Genomic DNA, 16,257 nt, shown 5'->3' on the forward strand with positions numbered 1-16,257 from the left:
ACATGAATATATTTCCATCATTAAAAATGTTTTCATTCTTTTATGCGAAGGGTGATTGAGTTAAGGATTTTAAATTAAAGTTCTTACATCGATATTTCATTAAGGGAATTTGTGTCTTAATATACTAATTTAGTGTACATGCTTTGCACATGTATTTCCCGCTAATTAATAAAAGTATAGTCAATAAAATAAAATAATTAAAAATGGTAATTGATGTTAAAAAAAATAAATGCTATATACATCCAATATGATAAGAATTCCATATTAAAAATTTGTTTTTAAAATGTGAATCTTTTTCTCTTATATTTTTATTGAATAATTAATTTATTTTATTTTTTATAATTTAAATAAGATTTATGTAAGATAAAAATATTAATTTCAAGGTTTTAAGTGTTAGGACTTACAATCAATCAATTTATATATATATATATATATATATATATATATAAAGGAGGATCTTCAGCCCGCTGATGTGGCATGTCTCAATGATCAAAAAAATTATTTATCTATTTTCTTAAAATTTAGGGCTTTTTTTCTATTTTTTACACAATAATATTATGTGTGTATATATATATTAATTGCTATTAATTAGTAGTACTTGCTGAGCATTTACACCTCCCTAAAAAGGGAATTTAGGCTGCCATTTTACCTCAACGTAAAAATCTATTTTTTTAAATATTTATTTTCCTTATGTCCTTTTTCTACCTATTTTTTTTAAAGTTTTTATTATTAAAACTTAATATTACACCCTCTATTATTGTTTTAAAATAAAAATATTTTATTTATCTCTTCTTCTTATTAACATAACTGTGTTTCTTTCTATACCTTCTATTTCTATTTTTTTTTTTAAATAATTTTTTTTATTTATCTCTTCTCCTTATTAACATAAATGTGTTCTTTCTTCCATTATTATTTTTCATCTCAATCAATCTCACTTAAGTTATTGTCATTAAAATTACAGAACATTAAAGATAATTTCTTTTTTAATATCTTCATTATTACGACCCTTCCTTTTTCTTCTGTTGTATTTCTTTTATTTATAAAAAAAATAAAACACTTCTTCAATTTTAAATCTTAAATTATGACAAATTTCAATCACATTTATTTTCTATTAAATGAGTTTTACCAATTAAACATTATAATTTCAAATCAGTTACAAAAATTTTTTACCTTCCCTTCATTTTTATATTTTCATAAAATTCTCATATATAAATATATTTTCTCATTTCTGTCAGAACCTCATTTACATGTTTATTATTTTTAATTATTCTTGATTTTGTTTTTGAGTTTTAGGAGCTTGAATTTTCGGAGCTTGGATTTTCGTATGACAAGAATGAAGAGGAATGTTGTGCTAAATTTTTCCAAGAACATTAAGGTTCGAAGGTGTATTTGTAATCTTTTTTTTCTTTTGTTATTAGATTATTTATATTTTTTTTTCTTGATTTGTTATTATTTTAACTTTGAGTTGTAGGAGTTTGGATTTTCTTGTGACAAGAATGAAGGGGAATATTGTGCTAAATTTTTTTCAAGAAAGTTAAGGTCCGAATGCTAATTTTTTTCCAAAAAATTTAAGGTCTGAAAGTGTATTTGCAATCTTTTTTTCTTTTGTTATTATATTATTTATGTTGATCTCTTCTTCTTTCTTTTTTTTGATTTGTTGATATTTTAACCTTTTGAAGACTTGTGTATTTTATTAGGACATTTCAATATGAATGAAGAATTTAGAACACATGGAAACATTTAAAAACTATCCTATTTTATTTCTCGAATGAGACACATATTGTAATGAACTTTCACTATATGAAAAGTAAGAATATAATTATTGTTGTTCTCGATTTCTCACGTAAAAATACTAACTTTATCATCCAAATATGAGAATGATAGTTACTCACAACTCTAGAAGCATCTACATTCTTTAATAAAAGTGCTTACAAATTACTACTAACAACATACTCTTTTTTTTATAAATGTACCTCATGTGAATCATAAATAAAATATAGACATACTTTTTTATTTTTAGGAAAATAAACAAAACCCCAATTAAATCTAGCAGCCCACGTTGCAGTACCCCTCAATTACTAATGCAAGTTTATTTACGGTAGAAACTCAATTAGGCATAACTAATGCCCTTAATACTCATTATAATTATCCAAATTCGTTATTTACTTCAATTTTATGTTACTATTCTTTTTTATTACTATAAGTACTAATAAGGAAGTCATTTCTACCACGTAACATTCTTTCATTTTCATTTCTAAGCTTTCTTTTCAATTCTTCATTATTATTAATGTACTTCTTCATTTGAACTCTTTTTCCTAAAAAGAAGTTATTTCTTAGGTTCTTTTTTGTTTTTTTTTTTTTTGCCACAATTATTCATTTTATATTGTATTTTGGTACAGAAATTTTTTTGTTAGGAAATAAAGTAGAATTTTCCCTTACTTGTAAGTAGTATTTGTCCAAATTCAAGCTTGAAAAACATGTCATCATATCATTAGTAATATATCATTGTTTGCTACTCTTATTATTCATTACAAGTTTGTATATATACTATGAATTTCAACGTAATATTTCTTTAAGGAAAATGCCCTATTATAAATCGTAGGAATAATTATGTTAATTTCACATTGAATTTTAGTAATTCTTATAACTTTGTAGAATATATTATCATTAGTGTTATATCAAATTATGTTATTTTTTTCATTTATTGCAAACTTGTACATAATTATAGTGTAGATTCAAGATTGGAATGTACTAATAATTTTATCTTTTTTTTGGAGTAAATGTCTTATTGTAATTTTAGGAATAATTCTATCAACTTCATATTGAGTTATGGTTATTCTTTCATTATATTTATAAATAAATAAAGAAGATTGGTATGATTTTGTATTTGCTCCCAAAATTAATGATATGTCGTTTTTAAAATGTGGATATTTCTTTTATCTCAAAAGAAGAATGACATGATGCATCTTTTTAATCGGAGAATCATTTATCATTTTTTCCAATATCATATGCAATTTAAAGTTTAATAGAATTCAATCTATGATGGTTATTAATAGATACAAGATGAAAATTACGAGATTTTAGTTGTTTTAATTTTATCCTTCCTTATAGTTCTATAAAAGACATTCTTAAGCAAAAGTTCAAAAATAATAATAATTTAATATCATAATTCATTTTTGAAAACTAAAAGTTATTTCATAATTTCACTAATATACTAACTTTTTTATTCGATTGTCGATATGGGCAGATTTACATTTTCAATATTCTATTTTTTTTTTTGCACATCTTAAAATCATATTAGATAGTTTATATAGGATTAAATATTATTTATCTTTTAGGTTTATTACCAAATTTTTACGTTATTTTTTTTCATTTCTTATTTAAGTTGATATTATACATTAATTTAAATGAGTAATCTCATTTACTGTCGTCTTACACATTCATTCGATAAAAAAACATATATATAATCTAAAGGATCATGAAAAGACAATTATTGTTTGGGAAAATTGTATATAATAGCAAACTATTAATTCAAATTAAATGCTATAAATATAGTTTGATTTAATTGTACCTCATAGCAAACTGTTGTTATTTCACCTCTCTCCTGGTGAATCTCGCTCGCCACTCTCGTTCTCTCCCTTGCCTCTCTCATTTTTTATACAAACGCAAGTGTATAAAGTGCGTTTGTGTTTGTATAAAGCGAGAGAAAATTGTATATATACATATATTTTTGTTCCCCTCTCTCCCCTCTCCCAGATCTCGCTTGCCACTCTCCCAGATCTCGCTCTCTCACTCGCCTCTCTCACTTTATACAAAAAACGCAAATTGTATAAAATGCGTTTGTGTTTGTATAAAGCGAGAGAAAATTGTATATATACATATATTTTTGTTCCCCTCTCTCCCCTCTCCCAGATCTCGCTTGCCACTCTCCCAGATCTCGCTCTCTCACTCGCCTCTCTCACTTTATACAAAAAACGCAAATTGTATAAAATGCGTTTGTGTTTGTATAAAGCGAGAGAAAATTGTATATATACATATATTTTTGTTCCCCTCTCTCCCCTCTCCCAGATCTCGCTTGCCACTCTCCCAGATCTCGCTCTCTCACTCGCCTCTCTCACTTTATACAAAAAACGCAAATTGTATAAAATGCGTTTGTGTTTGTATAAAGCGAGAGAAAATTGTATATATACATATTTTCGTTCCCCTTTCTCCCCTCTCCCAGATCTCGCCTCTCTCACTTTATACAAAAATGCAAATGTATAAAATGCATGAAAATTGTATATATACATATATTTTCGTTCCCCTCGCTCGCCACTCTCCCAGATCTCGCTCGCCACTCTCCCAGATCTCGCTCGCTCACTTGCCTCTCTCACTTTATACAATTGATCTTTTTGTATATGTATACCAAAACAGATTATACAACTGCTTTCTTTTGTATATGTATAGCGAAATATACATATTTATGTTTGCTATGGAGCGCAATTATGCAAACTTTGCTATAACATACAAATATGAATTTTGTGTTTGCTATATGTGAAAGTTGCTCTTATTGTTTCTTATATAAAATTATAATACCAATTAATATTTAATTATATTTATGCTCTCTTCGTCTCATTTTAGGTGGCACCCTTTGACTTGATACAGTGTTAAAGAAAAAAAAATACTTTTAAAAGTTGTGGTAAATTCTATTTAATTATAGTAAAATAACATTTTTTTCAAACGGATTATGAAGAAAAAGATGTCAAATAAAATGAAACAGGGAATATGATTTTTAGGACCGCACGAAGCACGGCCAGTTACTCTAGTATAGTTTAAATAAGGAAAGATTTAAGAATTAAATTTTAAAGGATGAAATATTAGGAGTTATTTCCTATTACAAATAAAAGATATAATAGTTATATATTTAATTAATTTCAAAGTCGTATAAATAGTAGGATATATTTAATTGCTAGTATTATTAAGATTGAAAATGTTTTCGAGAATGATTGAAGGAGCTTGGGAAGTGCAAATAATAGTAGATGTTAGATACAAATCATTGTAGGGATATATAATATTCAACTTATGGAGATAAGAATTTGTTGGCAGCTCATTATACACACAAAACCTTTTAATTTTCAGAGAGATACAAAGTAACATTAATTAAATCAGAAGCATCCCACCAAGAGTATATGATGAACAAAAGCCATATGGATTCAAAACGAAAAACTTTGTTGGGAGGGGGGTTTAGGGAAAGCAACAAAGGACAATGGTTAGAATGAGTACGCGGTTAACCTGACTCCCAGTTATGAGGAAACATTGGCTTCCTATGGGGATGAGGAGCATGCACATTACAATCCGAAAAGGGGTAAACCATCAACAATGTAATGCATTTTAGACCAAACATCACTTAATGTCTCTCTCCCTCTTCTTTGTATTGTGTCCTATGATATTGTTAAGGCCCACCTTATATTTCAAACAGCACTCACTTGGTTCCTTACTGATAATGCATAATCTGTGAGTACAAGTTTTTCTTCTGCACAAAGATGAACTTAGACTAGTAGGTGTCAATATGATCAACTCAACCATATCTAGGCAAGAATCACTTTTGTGTCTAACTTTAACATTACATTAGCAATTTTTGGATTTACACAAACTTCAGACATTTTTTGCTAGAGTAGCTTCAACGACAGCCTGAGCTATGGGGTGGTAAGAATCACAGGCCTCCGAGAATACCCTTCTAGCGAAAGCTCTGTCTTCTTCCTTCCTATCACCTTGTACGAGTGCAGTGTAGAGCGGACGAAGGTATAATATCCTCCCAACTTCTTTCAGAGTTCTTTCTACTACACCATAGTAGTCTCTGCACCTTGCTGAAATAGCCAGCTGAAGAAAAGCTACCTTGACCTCATAATTTTTCGACTCTGAAAGATGATAGAGAGCATCTAAAGATCTTACCTGAAAATAGCACAAAATGACTTGAACAACAACTTTCCAATTCAAGAGCAAATGGTGAGTTTCGAGCAAAGTCTAAAAAGGTAAGAGTGCACATGCCTGAGCGGTTTCTTTAGATATAATTATGCAACACAAATCAAATGGGCTTGTAATAACAAACTCTCTTTCCTTAATCAGAACGTTCAAGGGCAAAAGTAGAGTAAAAATCAACTCCAAAAAGGTATATGAGAATGAGAATCACACTGCAGATCTATCGGCTAATGACTTGGAGGCATCCAACTCCTACAATGCACTCTGAGACAGGTTGGTGAGGAAAATACAACTCTTTTTTAGAGAAACAATATCGATGAAGACTCTAATCAATGATAGACTCATTAAGATGTCGCAAACTTTTTGTCCATTAATTGGAGACATGCAAACACACATGCAGGAGAAGCAGCACAGTCCTGGGATGCATGCATTTGAATCGTTTCGGTAACATGCATTAACAAACAACTAAATCAATTCGCCTGCAACTTCAGTTTGTAGAAACAAATTTTAGTTGTAAAATGAGATAGGCTGCAGTCAAGCACCAAGACCAGCAACAGGGAAGAAGTTTATAATTCATTATATTGGAGATCCATGAGTCTGGAGCCAAAAGGGCAAGAAAATTAGCCAAAAATTCCAAAAGGGCAAAATTGAGTTGAGAACCAAAAGGGCAAAATTGAGTTGAGAACCAAAAGGGCAACATTTAGACGGTTTAACAAACGCTGTCTAAATTAGAGAAAAAGGAGCAAGACGCGAAGTACGATGCGCCTTATAAGGCGCACGGCTGTGCAGCTTTACAAGGCTCAAAACCCCTGCGCCTCTTTCCTTTTCTTTTTTTTTTAGTTTTATGTTTTATGTTTTAATTTTTTAGTTAGTTTTTTTTTTTTATTTTGAAGTTGTTCCTATTTATTTTGCATGTGATTTTTATATTTTTTTTAGCAAATTATTTATTCCGATTTTTTAGGTAAGATTTTATTAATTCAAGTTTGAAAAATATCATTTTATATTTGCTAAAAAATATATAAAAATCACATTCAAAATAAATAGGAACAACTTCAAAATAAAAAACAAAAATTAAAAGGAAAAACTAAAAATTATATTTTATAGTAAGATTTTAAAATAAATGGCTAATTATTGCCCTTTTTATATATTTTTTTAGCAAATTATTCATTCCAATTTTTTAGGTAAGATTTTATTAATTCAAGTTTGAAAAATATCATTTTATATTTGCTAAAGAATATATAAAAAGGGCAATTATTTGCTATTTATTTTGCATGTGATTTTTATAGTTTTTTAGCAATCACAAAAATAAAAATAGGAACAACTTCAAAATAAAAATGTGATTTAGCAATATAAAAATCACATGTAAAATAACTAGGAACAACTTCCAAAATAAAAAAACAAAAATTAAAAGGAAAAGCTAAAAAAAAAGAAGGGAAAAACTAACTAAAAAACATAAAATAAAACATAATAAAAAAAAATGGAAAGAGGCGCAGGGGCCTTGCGCCTTGTAAGGCTACGCAGCCGTGCGCCTTATGAGGCGCATCGTACTTAGCGCCTTGCTCCTTTTTTCCTAATTAAGACGGCATTTGTTAGACTGTCTAAATGTTGCCCTTTTGGTTCTCAATTCAATTTTGTTGCCCTTTTCGAATTTTTGGCCAATTTTCTTGCCCTTTTGGCTCCGGACTCGGAGATCCATGGGTAAAAGATAAATACTTACAAAAGGAGGAACATATATAGACAAAAGCACATGTATCTATGGCTTGTCAAAAATTGTATATATATATATATATATATATATATATATATATATATGTTGTGTGTGTGTAGTTCCTGAGGCAAAGGACCACAAATAACCATTAATTGATACAGAGGATTTAACACTGTTTTACTCATTTGGTAGAAGTAACACTAGAAAAAATGGAAAAGACAATCACTTCATCACCTGGACAAAATAAAAGCAAAAAAGAAAAGGGGAAAGGCAGATAAAATATAAGTTGTCAATTTAAGACGAAACTTGTCAGATAATAGCTGGTTAGTACCTGAGATGCTTCAACAGATTTGGGCAGGTTCTCAAGGTAAAGTTCCCATTCCTGTCCCTTCCAGTCAGCAACTTCATCCTCCCTTGGAATCCTACCTAGCTTGAACTCATTAGCAAGCGAAACAATCTTTGAGTAAAGGTTAGAAACTGGTTCCATGGCATCCGGAGGGATCCCAGTACCCTCAGTCCAAAGTTTCAAATCAATCTCATTCTCTATTCCAGGTACATTAGCTTTAAGGAAATTGAGAAACATATCAGTGTCAATAGACTGAAATTTGAAGGTACCGATATACTTCTTCAGAAAGTCATCAAAAGCAGGTCTTCCAATCTAAGAAATGGAAGTGGATGAAAAGTTAAGTTAGCTCTTCAAGAAGAAAGTAGAATATTTCCAGGACAAGATGATTTACCAACCTGTCTCTCAATACGCTGTAAAAACTGGAAGCCTTTTTCATATGGAACTACGGAGTACACGTCATCCGGATCCACACCTGCCTGACTTGTCTTTAGCTTGGTGAACTCCATGTTATCCTTAAATCTCTCCATATCCTTAACAAGCCCCATCCAACCAATTCCGATATTTAATGAAGCAATGTCCTCACCTTGCACGGCCTCAACAATTCTTCTCTCTGCATATGTTGTAAAACCCTTCAAGAAACATGAATCAAACTAATTGTTGTCATATCCTAATTGTGGAAGAAGCAATAAACCATCATAGTACATGCCTATGTACGAGTTGCAGACAGAAGTTAATGCAAGCATTGAACTTCATTTCTTCCAGGGTCCTCATAATAGAATCATATTTCATACTCTAATCCACAATTCATACAAAAGAACAAAAGTTCTATGTTTTATCTCAACAACCTAACACAAGTAGAAGCCAAGATCCACCTTTAGTGGTATTTCAAAAACAAGTAAATAACCTTAATGCAAAATAAGTCACCAAACGGAATGATATCATATAGTAGTCGCAAAACTGCAGCATTGCAAATTTTGCAAGCAGATTTCCCAAACAGTGTCTCAGAAAGCAATGGTTTAAGGCGAAGCATTTAAAGTGAGGAAACAAGAAGGTCAAAGAAATTCAAATGTAATAAAACCAAAACAAAAATGATTATAATGTCCATTATAAACTAAAAGACTTCCAGAAAATTAGAAAATTAGAGCCTACTGGGAAAAAAACAATAGTTTGTACAGGCCTTTAAAGAAAATTAAGCATGCAGATATTTCCAGATTGACTTTTCAAATACACCAATTAGTCCCTCCCTTTCCTTCCATGTTTTCCGCAATGTCTACTCCGTTTTGCAAACTCTTGGTTCTTGCATGACCTACGTCGCATAATTTAGAGATGGCAATGAGATCTACTCCATTAATTTTTACTGTACTCCTGTTCAAGGTTCACGTTGAGCTAGGTGCAACCCAAGCTGAGAACTTCACATCGTTTAGGCAGTGCTTTAGTGCAGAACGCGGTACAGCCTACTTTCACATGCTTCATTATCCTTGGGCTTACCGCTTAAAAAAGTACTAATAATAAATATCATTGACAAATTAAGTGATATATTACTGATTGAAGAAGCATTATAAGTAAATGCTTAGTGGTTGAAAATAGAAAATAAGAAATTTTAGATACTAACTAGACTTGGAAGATGATACCTGCAGCAAATTTTTGGAGTATTTGGAGGGAAAGGAATAGAAGATGTTTTGAAGGTCTATCAACTCCTTTACATTCTCTCAAAGCGGAATTCCTTATGTGTCTGTACAGTTGGGTCAATTTGTCCTATGTAGATTCCCTGGATAGTGTTTTGAATTTTGTTGGCTCCTTAGTTTTAGCATAATTGTACTAGATCCAGCAGACCAACTGTTTTTGCTTCTACTTTTGTAACTAATTTGCATCTTCTTGATGCCTTCAATGGAACATTTACTTCATAAAAAAAACTAGATCTGAATTTAAAACATAAATGTCCATCTTTGCATCTAAATTAGATCGTTAAGATGGTTTCTGCATTTGATTGACATGATATTTACTTCAGAAAGTTAATTATTGTTTCTTGGTATTCTTTGTCAAGACTCCTGAACATTACTGTTTGTGTCTATAGTTTTCATTCTGTCTACAGTTGTTTTTCCTTGAATTGCATCTATGATTTTTGTTCACCGTTCTCCTCATTTGTGCCTTTCTTCACTAACACATGCTTTAGTGGGCTTTGTGCATAAAGACAAAACAGGCCTCGACACTTTTCTGCATTTTGATCTTTTACCTATAACTCTGCTTGACTATTTGCTTAGTCCATCCTCCATCACCTCCAACCTTAGAATAAATGAAAAGAACAGCAGAAGATGCTATGTGATGCACAGTTATGCAGTAATTTTTTTGGCATAAAAGATTTCATTCGCCTTGACCACTCCTAGATAATTTTACCTTTCCCGCATTAAACTCCCTAAACCATAGTTCTTACATGTCTCTACAAACTCTAGGACCCACCTAATCCTATTTTAGCAACTAACTTGGGAGTAAACTAACCAACCATCCTACTGTTGTAAGTTTTTTCTTTAATTTGTGCGCACCCGAATAAGCTACCGGTACACGCTACCTCTCACCAGCACATATATCAAGTAATTATATATATGTCCATCAAGTCTTAAGCAAATGGGAAAATTTCACCTAGTGTTGTCTCTGTTAAAATTCAAACTTAAGTTCTCAAGGTTGTTACTCCAACACTTCAACTTCTAAGCTACTCCCTAGGAGATTCCTATTGGCACTTCTCTGATCAATTTCTATATTTCACCCTTGCCAATCAAATCATAAGCTAACGGAAAGTAATCATGTTAAAGATTGCATCTTAACTATCCTATAAACAAAGCATTTCATTATATTCTTCATGTGTAATTTATTTTTCAAGTGCTTAAAACCGAAAGGTATAATACCTCATTCAACCAAAAGTGTTCGTTGTTTTTGTTTGTGATCAAATTCCCTGTCCAGCCATGAGCAAGCTCATGCGCCACCACCTGTGATCCACTGGCATCCCCCTTAATCACAGTGGGCGTCAAGAAAACAAGCCTCGGATTCTCCATTCCGCCAAGAGGAAAACTCGGAGGTAACACCAAAAGATCAAACCTTTCCCATTCATAAGGACCAAAAAGCCTCTCCCCAACCATCACAATCTCTTCCGTGCCAGCAAACTCCGTAGCAGCAGCATCCAATACCTCAGGAACCGCCTCAGCATACACCCTAGTCCTAGGTCCCACCTCCCTAAACCCCAACTCCCCAATTGCAAATGCAAATAAATAAGGAGGTATAGGCTGTTCCATCACAAATTCCTCCACCACCCTATCATCCCCACACCAAACCGAATCCTCACAAACCCCTTGCGCCTCAGACGGAATCGGGTCCCGCCTCTCCACATGTCTAGCAGCCATAACCGCCGACAGCTCTCTCGGGATGTTCAATTTCGCAGTGTACTTAACCCGTGCAACAGGTGTATCCTGACAAGGAAAAATTGAACGGGCATAAATGGGCTGACAATGGGTATATAGAAAAGGATGATTCTTGTTGAAAGTTTGAGTAGGCGAAAGCCATTGAAGAGCTGAACTTGAAGGACTAGTTTTGGAAAGAATCAAGATTTGATGGGTTTGTTTAGAAATCGAAATGTTGAGTGATTGTCCAAGAATTGGGTCTGTAGGAGAAAGGGAGAAAGGTAAGGAGGAAAGGGAAAGAGGGTCGAGTACAGAAGAGACAGAGAGTGAGCGAGAGTCAAGAGTGAGGGGTCCAGTGTAAGGAGTAGAAAAGGAGAGAAGAGTAGCAGAGGAGATGGTGGAAGATGGAAAATCGAAGTAAAAAGTGAGGGATATATGGGTTGTGAGTGGGTGAGTTGAATCAGTGAAGGAATGAGGGTCAATGGGTGCCATGGAAATTGCTCAGAGAGTAAGATGGATGATCAGAGAATCTGCAAGGAAGAACAACGATGATACATACAAACAAGAATAACATGAAAAATGGTGTCACCTTGTTATGCTTTGTATTCACCTACTCTAAAATTAAAGAAATATACCCACTAAGCTACTTTACTTATAAACTAACATAAAATCATATTCTTTTGAAAGATAACAACTCCATGCTATCACTAATGGAGGTGTTCGGTTGAGTTGTTTCTTTCTTAATTATTGATCTCGTGTTTGAGTTCTGAAAATAAAAAACTCTTTGTACAAAGCATTACTTTTTCTGAATGAGATCATATCTTGCGCGGATGTGAAATAGTCAAACTTCAATGGGAAAAAAAAACAAAACAAAAGAACTCCATGCTCAAATTCTTCAACGTATGCCTTCACCATAGCCACTATAACATATTACATATAAGGCTCCATACGACATATTATATTCCAACCCTTTCAATTTGTTTGAGGTGACTTTGCTTTACACTTTATTTTTTTAATGGGGCAGGGGAAATACAATGTGGGGAATCAAACGACGAGAGGGAGTTGCTCGGATGGTAAGCACCCTTCACTTCCAACCCAAAGGTTGTGAGTTCGAGTCACCAAGGGAGCAACAAGGGGGTGGGAGCTCCTAGGGAGGGTAAAAAAAATGTGGGGAATCAAACGGTTACCAACAAGGTGAGAGTTCATGTAACTAATCAACTGAGCTACTAAGATTCTCCGACTTTACCTTACACATTGTTTAACAAAGAATAAAAAATAATAAATTGGATGTAGCTTAGAAAAGTTTAAATTAAAGAGTTGTACCAAAAGAATAGGATTTTTTAAAAAAAATAGAAAAAAAAAACAAATTGAAATGAAGCGAATGTTATATTCCTCCCTCTCAATTTGTTTATGTGATTTTGACTTGAGATATAGTTTACGAAAATTTTAAAATACTTTTGAATTTCGGGGTTTTAAATTAAAATTGCGTTGAATGTATCAAAATGTATTTTAAGTTTGTGGTCTTAAATATGTCATGTGGAAAAAAAATAAGAAGACAAATAAATTAAAACTGAGAAAATACTTATTATTTCCTTTGTTTGTTTTTTAAAAAATGTATCTTTCCTAATATGACAACTCTTTAATTTCAACTTTTGACCTAACATATTTAAAATCATAAAATTAAATAATGCTTTTATATATTATACATATCTTTAATTTATAATTATAAAATTTAAGAATGTTATTTATTGTCTTAAACTTCGTATATACTTTGTATAATTTTATATATATAGTAAAATCTCTCTGAATTAATACTCGATAAATTAATAACTCTCTAAGATAATATTTTTCTCGGGTTCCGACTTGGGCCAATGGAAAAAATCATAAATTTCGATAACATAATAAGATAATATATTTTTGAAAGACCTCTATAAAAATATATGGTCCCATTGATATTATAAATTAATAATTCTTTAAAATTACGAAAATATATGACAATTTAGTGAAATATGATTCTAGTGTTTTTTGTTTTTGGTAAAATTTAAATCTAGTTAAATCTCTCTCTATCTTTTCTTAATGCATTCAAAATTCTTGTAACGACTTGAACCGTCGTTATTCAAAAGGTACCTCGTGCGGAATCCCTCAAATTATCGAAAATATGTTGCCAATCAAAAGATTGGGTTACATGACGAAATTTAGGAATTTGAATCGATCTGAGCTGACCATCAGCCCACTATGAGGGTGCCGCTATAGCGACTGCATGACTGCTACCCTAGATAAAACATTGTCTTTAATTTTTCTCCCACATTTGATTAAGATAATAGACGAGGGTTGCTCCAAAATATTTTCTAAGCCACTCTAAGATCGAGAATAATGGAGGGGAGGGACTTCACTGTAAAGAAGGTTAGAACCCATGGATTTCATGTCTACATCTGTCAAGATTTTCCCTCGAGGAGCCAGAAGTTCATATTCGGAGCTCTTCAGTAGTTGCTTGGCATCCAGGTAGGCTAGGTTTTCCTAACTGAGTAGTTAGACCTGTCTTTACTTATATAATAACTTTACAGTAAAACCTCTCAAAATTAATACTGGGTAAATTAATAAATTCTCTTGAGATAATAATTTTCTCCGATCCCGACTTGGGCCAATGGAAAAAATCACAGATTTCAATAAGCTAATAAAAAATATATATTTTCGGAGACCTCTTTATAAATATATGGTCCCATTGATATTATAAATTAATAATTCTTTAAAATTACAAAAATATCTTAGACAATTTAGTGAAATATGATTTTAGTGTTTTTTATTTTTGGTAAATTTAAATATAGTTAAAGTTAAAATATGTTGTCAATTAAAAGATTGGGGTACACGACAAAATTTAGGAATTTGAATCGATCTGAGCTAACGTCATCCCGCTATATGGTAGCGTCGCTATAGCGCCTGCATGGCTGACGAAATCAGGCCCTAGATAGAATGATGTCTTTTAATTTTCATCCCACATTTCATTAACATAATAGATAAGGGTTGCTCTAAAGATTCTCCTAAGCCACTCTAAGCTCGGGGACAATGAAGGGGAGGGACTTCAGCGCAAAGAAGGTAAAACTCATAAATTTTCGATCTACTTCCTTCAGAATTGTCCCCAAAGAGCCAAAATTCATATCTACGGCTCTTCAGCAACTAATTGGAGTCTAGGTAGTCTAGGTTTTAACTTGAGTAGTTAAACCTGTCATTACGTATATAATACCTTATAGATTGTCGGGAGATATCATGCATAGGCCTACGAGAATGAAATCTAGATGGTTGAATATATGGTTAGTTGTTGTTTAGGCCAATGATGTACTTGACTAGTTATTGTTGAACTTATGGTGTTTTCAAGGAGTTATCCCAGAGAAGGTAATTATTGGTGATTGTATTATGATCAGAAAATATTCGAGTTTGGGTAGATGATGATTGTTTGGTTCTTATAAATGTTACATGTAATTTTCAACTCCTTTATTAGTATTGCATGCATGATATATGATTACGTAAAAAGAAAAGGACATGATTTGAAATGTTGAAAGTTGTTCATCACATACAATGAATGTGTTTACTTGGGGGTACACGCGTGGTTGTTATTCATTGTGGTTGTGGTTGTGATTGTGATGTGTGTTTGATGATTGGATAGAGTATCATGCCAATACATTTTAATGATTGGATCGGGTACCCAACCAATACATACTAATGATTTGATTGAGTACCACGCCGGTACATACTAATAAGTGAATCGGCTACCACACATATTAACGAGTGGATCGAGTATCACACTGATACACTGACAGTTCGCTTGTGGGTTCCATGAGAGAACTGAATTGGCTTTTTATGTTGTGATTGTCTATGTTTATTGTGCATAATGATTTAGGGTAAGGATTGAGAGTCCATGCTATTTTGTACGTATGTTATAATCTTATAAATTTGTTTTCCTAAATTATGGTTACTTGTTCATATTTTGTATAACTAAGTGTTATTAAGACAAGGTATGGCATGTGAATTTGCGGGAGAGTAGCAAGCTAATCAACACGTAGTAGTGGCCTTGCTTTTGGGAAATTCTCTATGTGATAGAATGAGTTAGGTTATGATATTATATGAGGGTATAATGGTCTAAATGGAGTTGGCAGCGAAATGTGGTAGATGACTTGAGATAGAGTGTATGAGGTTTATGGTAATGCTGTTTGTAGTAAGGATGGTGATTTAAGGATCGGGGACCTAATTTTGTCTTGAAGTTACATGTTTCTTTTGATTATTTACATTATATTACGTGGCGGATTCGGGTCAACAAATGATGCCTACCAGTATGTGTTGTTTGTACTAATACTACATTTGCTATGCCTCTTGACATAGTCTGGTTGCAGGATTCAGTAATGTTTCATAAGTGAAGACAATGATGATCTTCAACAACTTCTACTCATTTTTCCTTATGGTGGGAGTTGTGTCTTAATTCTTTCATAGTTTGTACTCTTAGAAGCCTTTGTACTTGTTTAAACTAGTTCCATGGGGAGGGTTTAGTGTATTTCTTTACAAATAACTTTGTTTTAAAGTAATTAAGAGTATTCCTACATGGAAATAGGGTGATTAGTTTATAGTTGTTCAATTCTGCATTTCATGTTTTTAAATTTAGGTGTAAGGGTTCTCCTATCTAGGTTTTAAAGTAGGGGCCTACACGGCCTGATGGGTTGGATCATGACAGTTCTGGTGTTGTCTTTTTGAACTTTCAAAAAACATGAAGAGTTCTGGACACGATAATGCTTCTTTATGCGTAACTGGTTCCAAATGTATTGAATCATCTTAAACTTTATCAACACTATTTTCGTCGAAAATGGTAT

At 32.3% G+C, this 16,257-nt stretch overlaps 1 protein-coding gene across 1 annotated transcript; it reads right to left on the bottom strand.

Moving 5' to 3' along the window:
* Nucleotides 1–5,187: 5,187 nt before the first annotated feature.
* Nucleotides 5,188–12,004, bottom strand: LOC125855562 (leucine aminopeptidase). The gene is made up of 4 exons (XM_049535294.1): nucleotides 10,913–12,004; nucleotides 8,408–8,641; nucleotides 7,998–8,324; nucleotides 5,188–5,931 (listed from the first exon to the last, which is right to left on the bottom strand). Exons 1-4 carry the CDS (start codon nucleotides 11,891–11,893, stop codon nucleotides 5,635–5,637), a joined length of 1,839 nt encoding a protein of 612 aa, XP_049391251.1. The 5' UTR covers nucleotides 11,894–12,004; the 3' UTR covers nucleotides 5,188–5,634.
* Between the last annotated feature and the right edge of the window lie 4,253 nt (nucleotides 12,005–16,257).

Source organism: Solanum stenotomum, chromosome 2 (assembly GCF_019186545.1).
Source record: "Solanum stenotomum isolate F172 chromosome 2, ASM1918654v1, whole genome shotgun sequence".
NCBI lineage: Eukaryota > Viridiplantae > Streptophyta > Magnoliopsida > Solanales > Solanaceae > Solanum > Solanum stenotomum.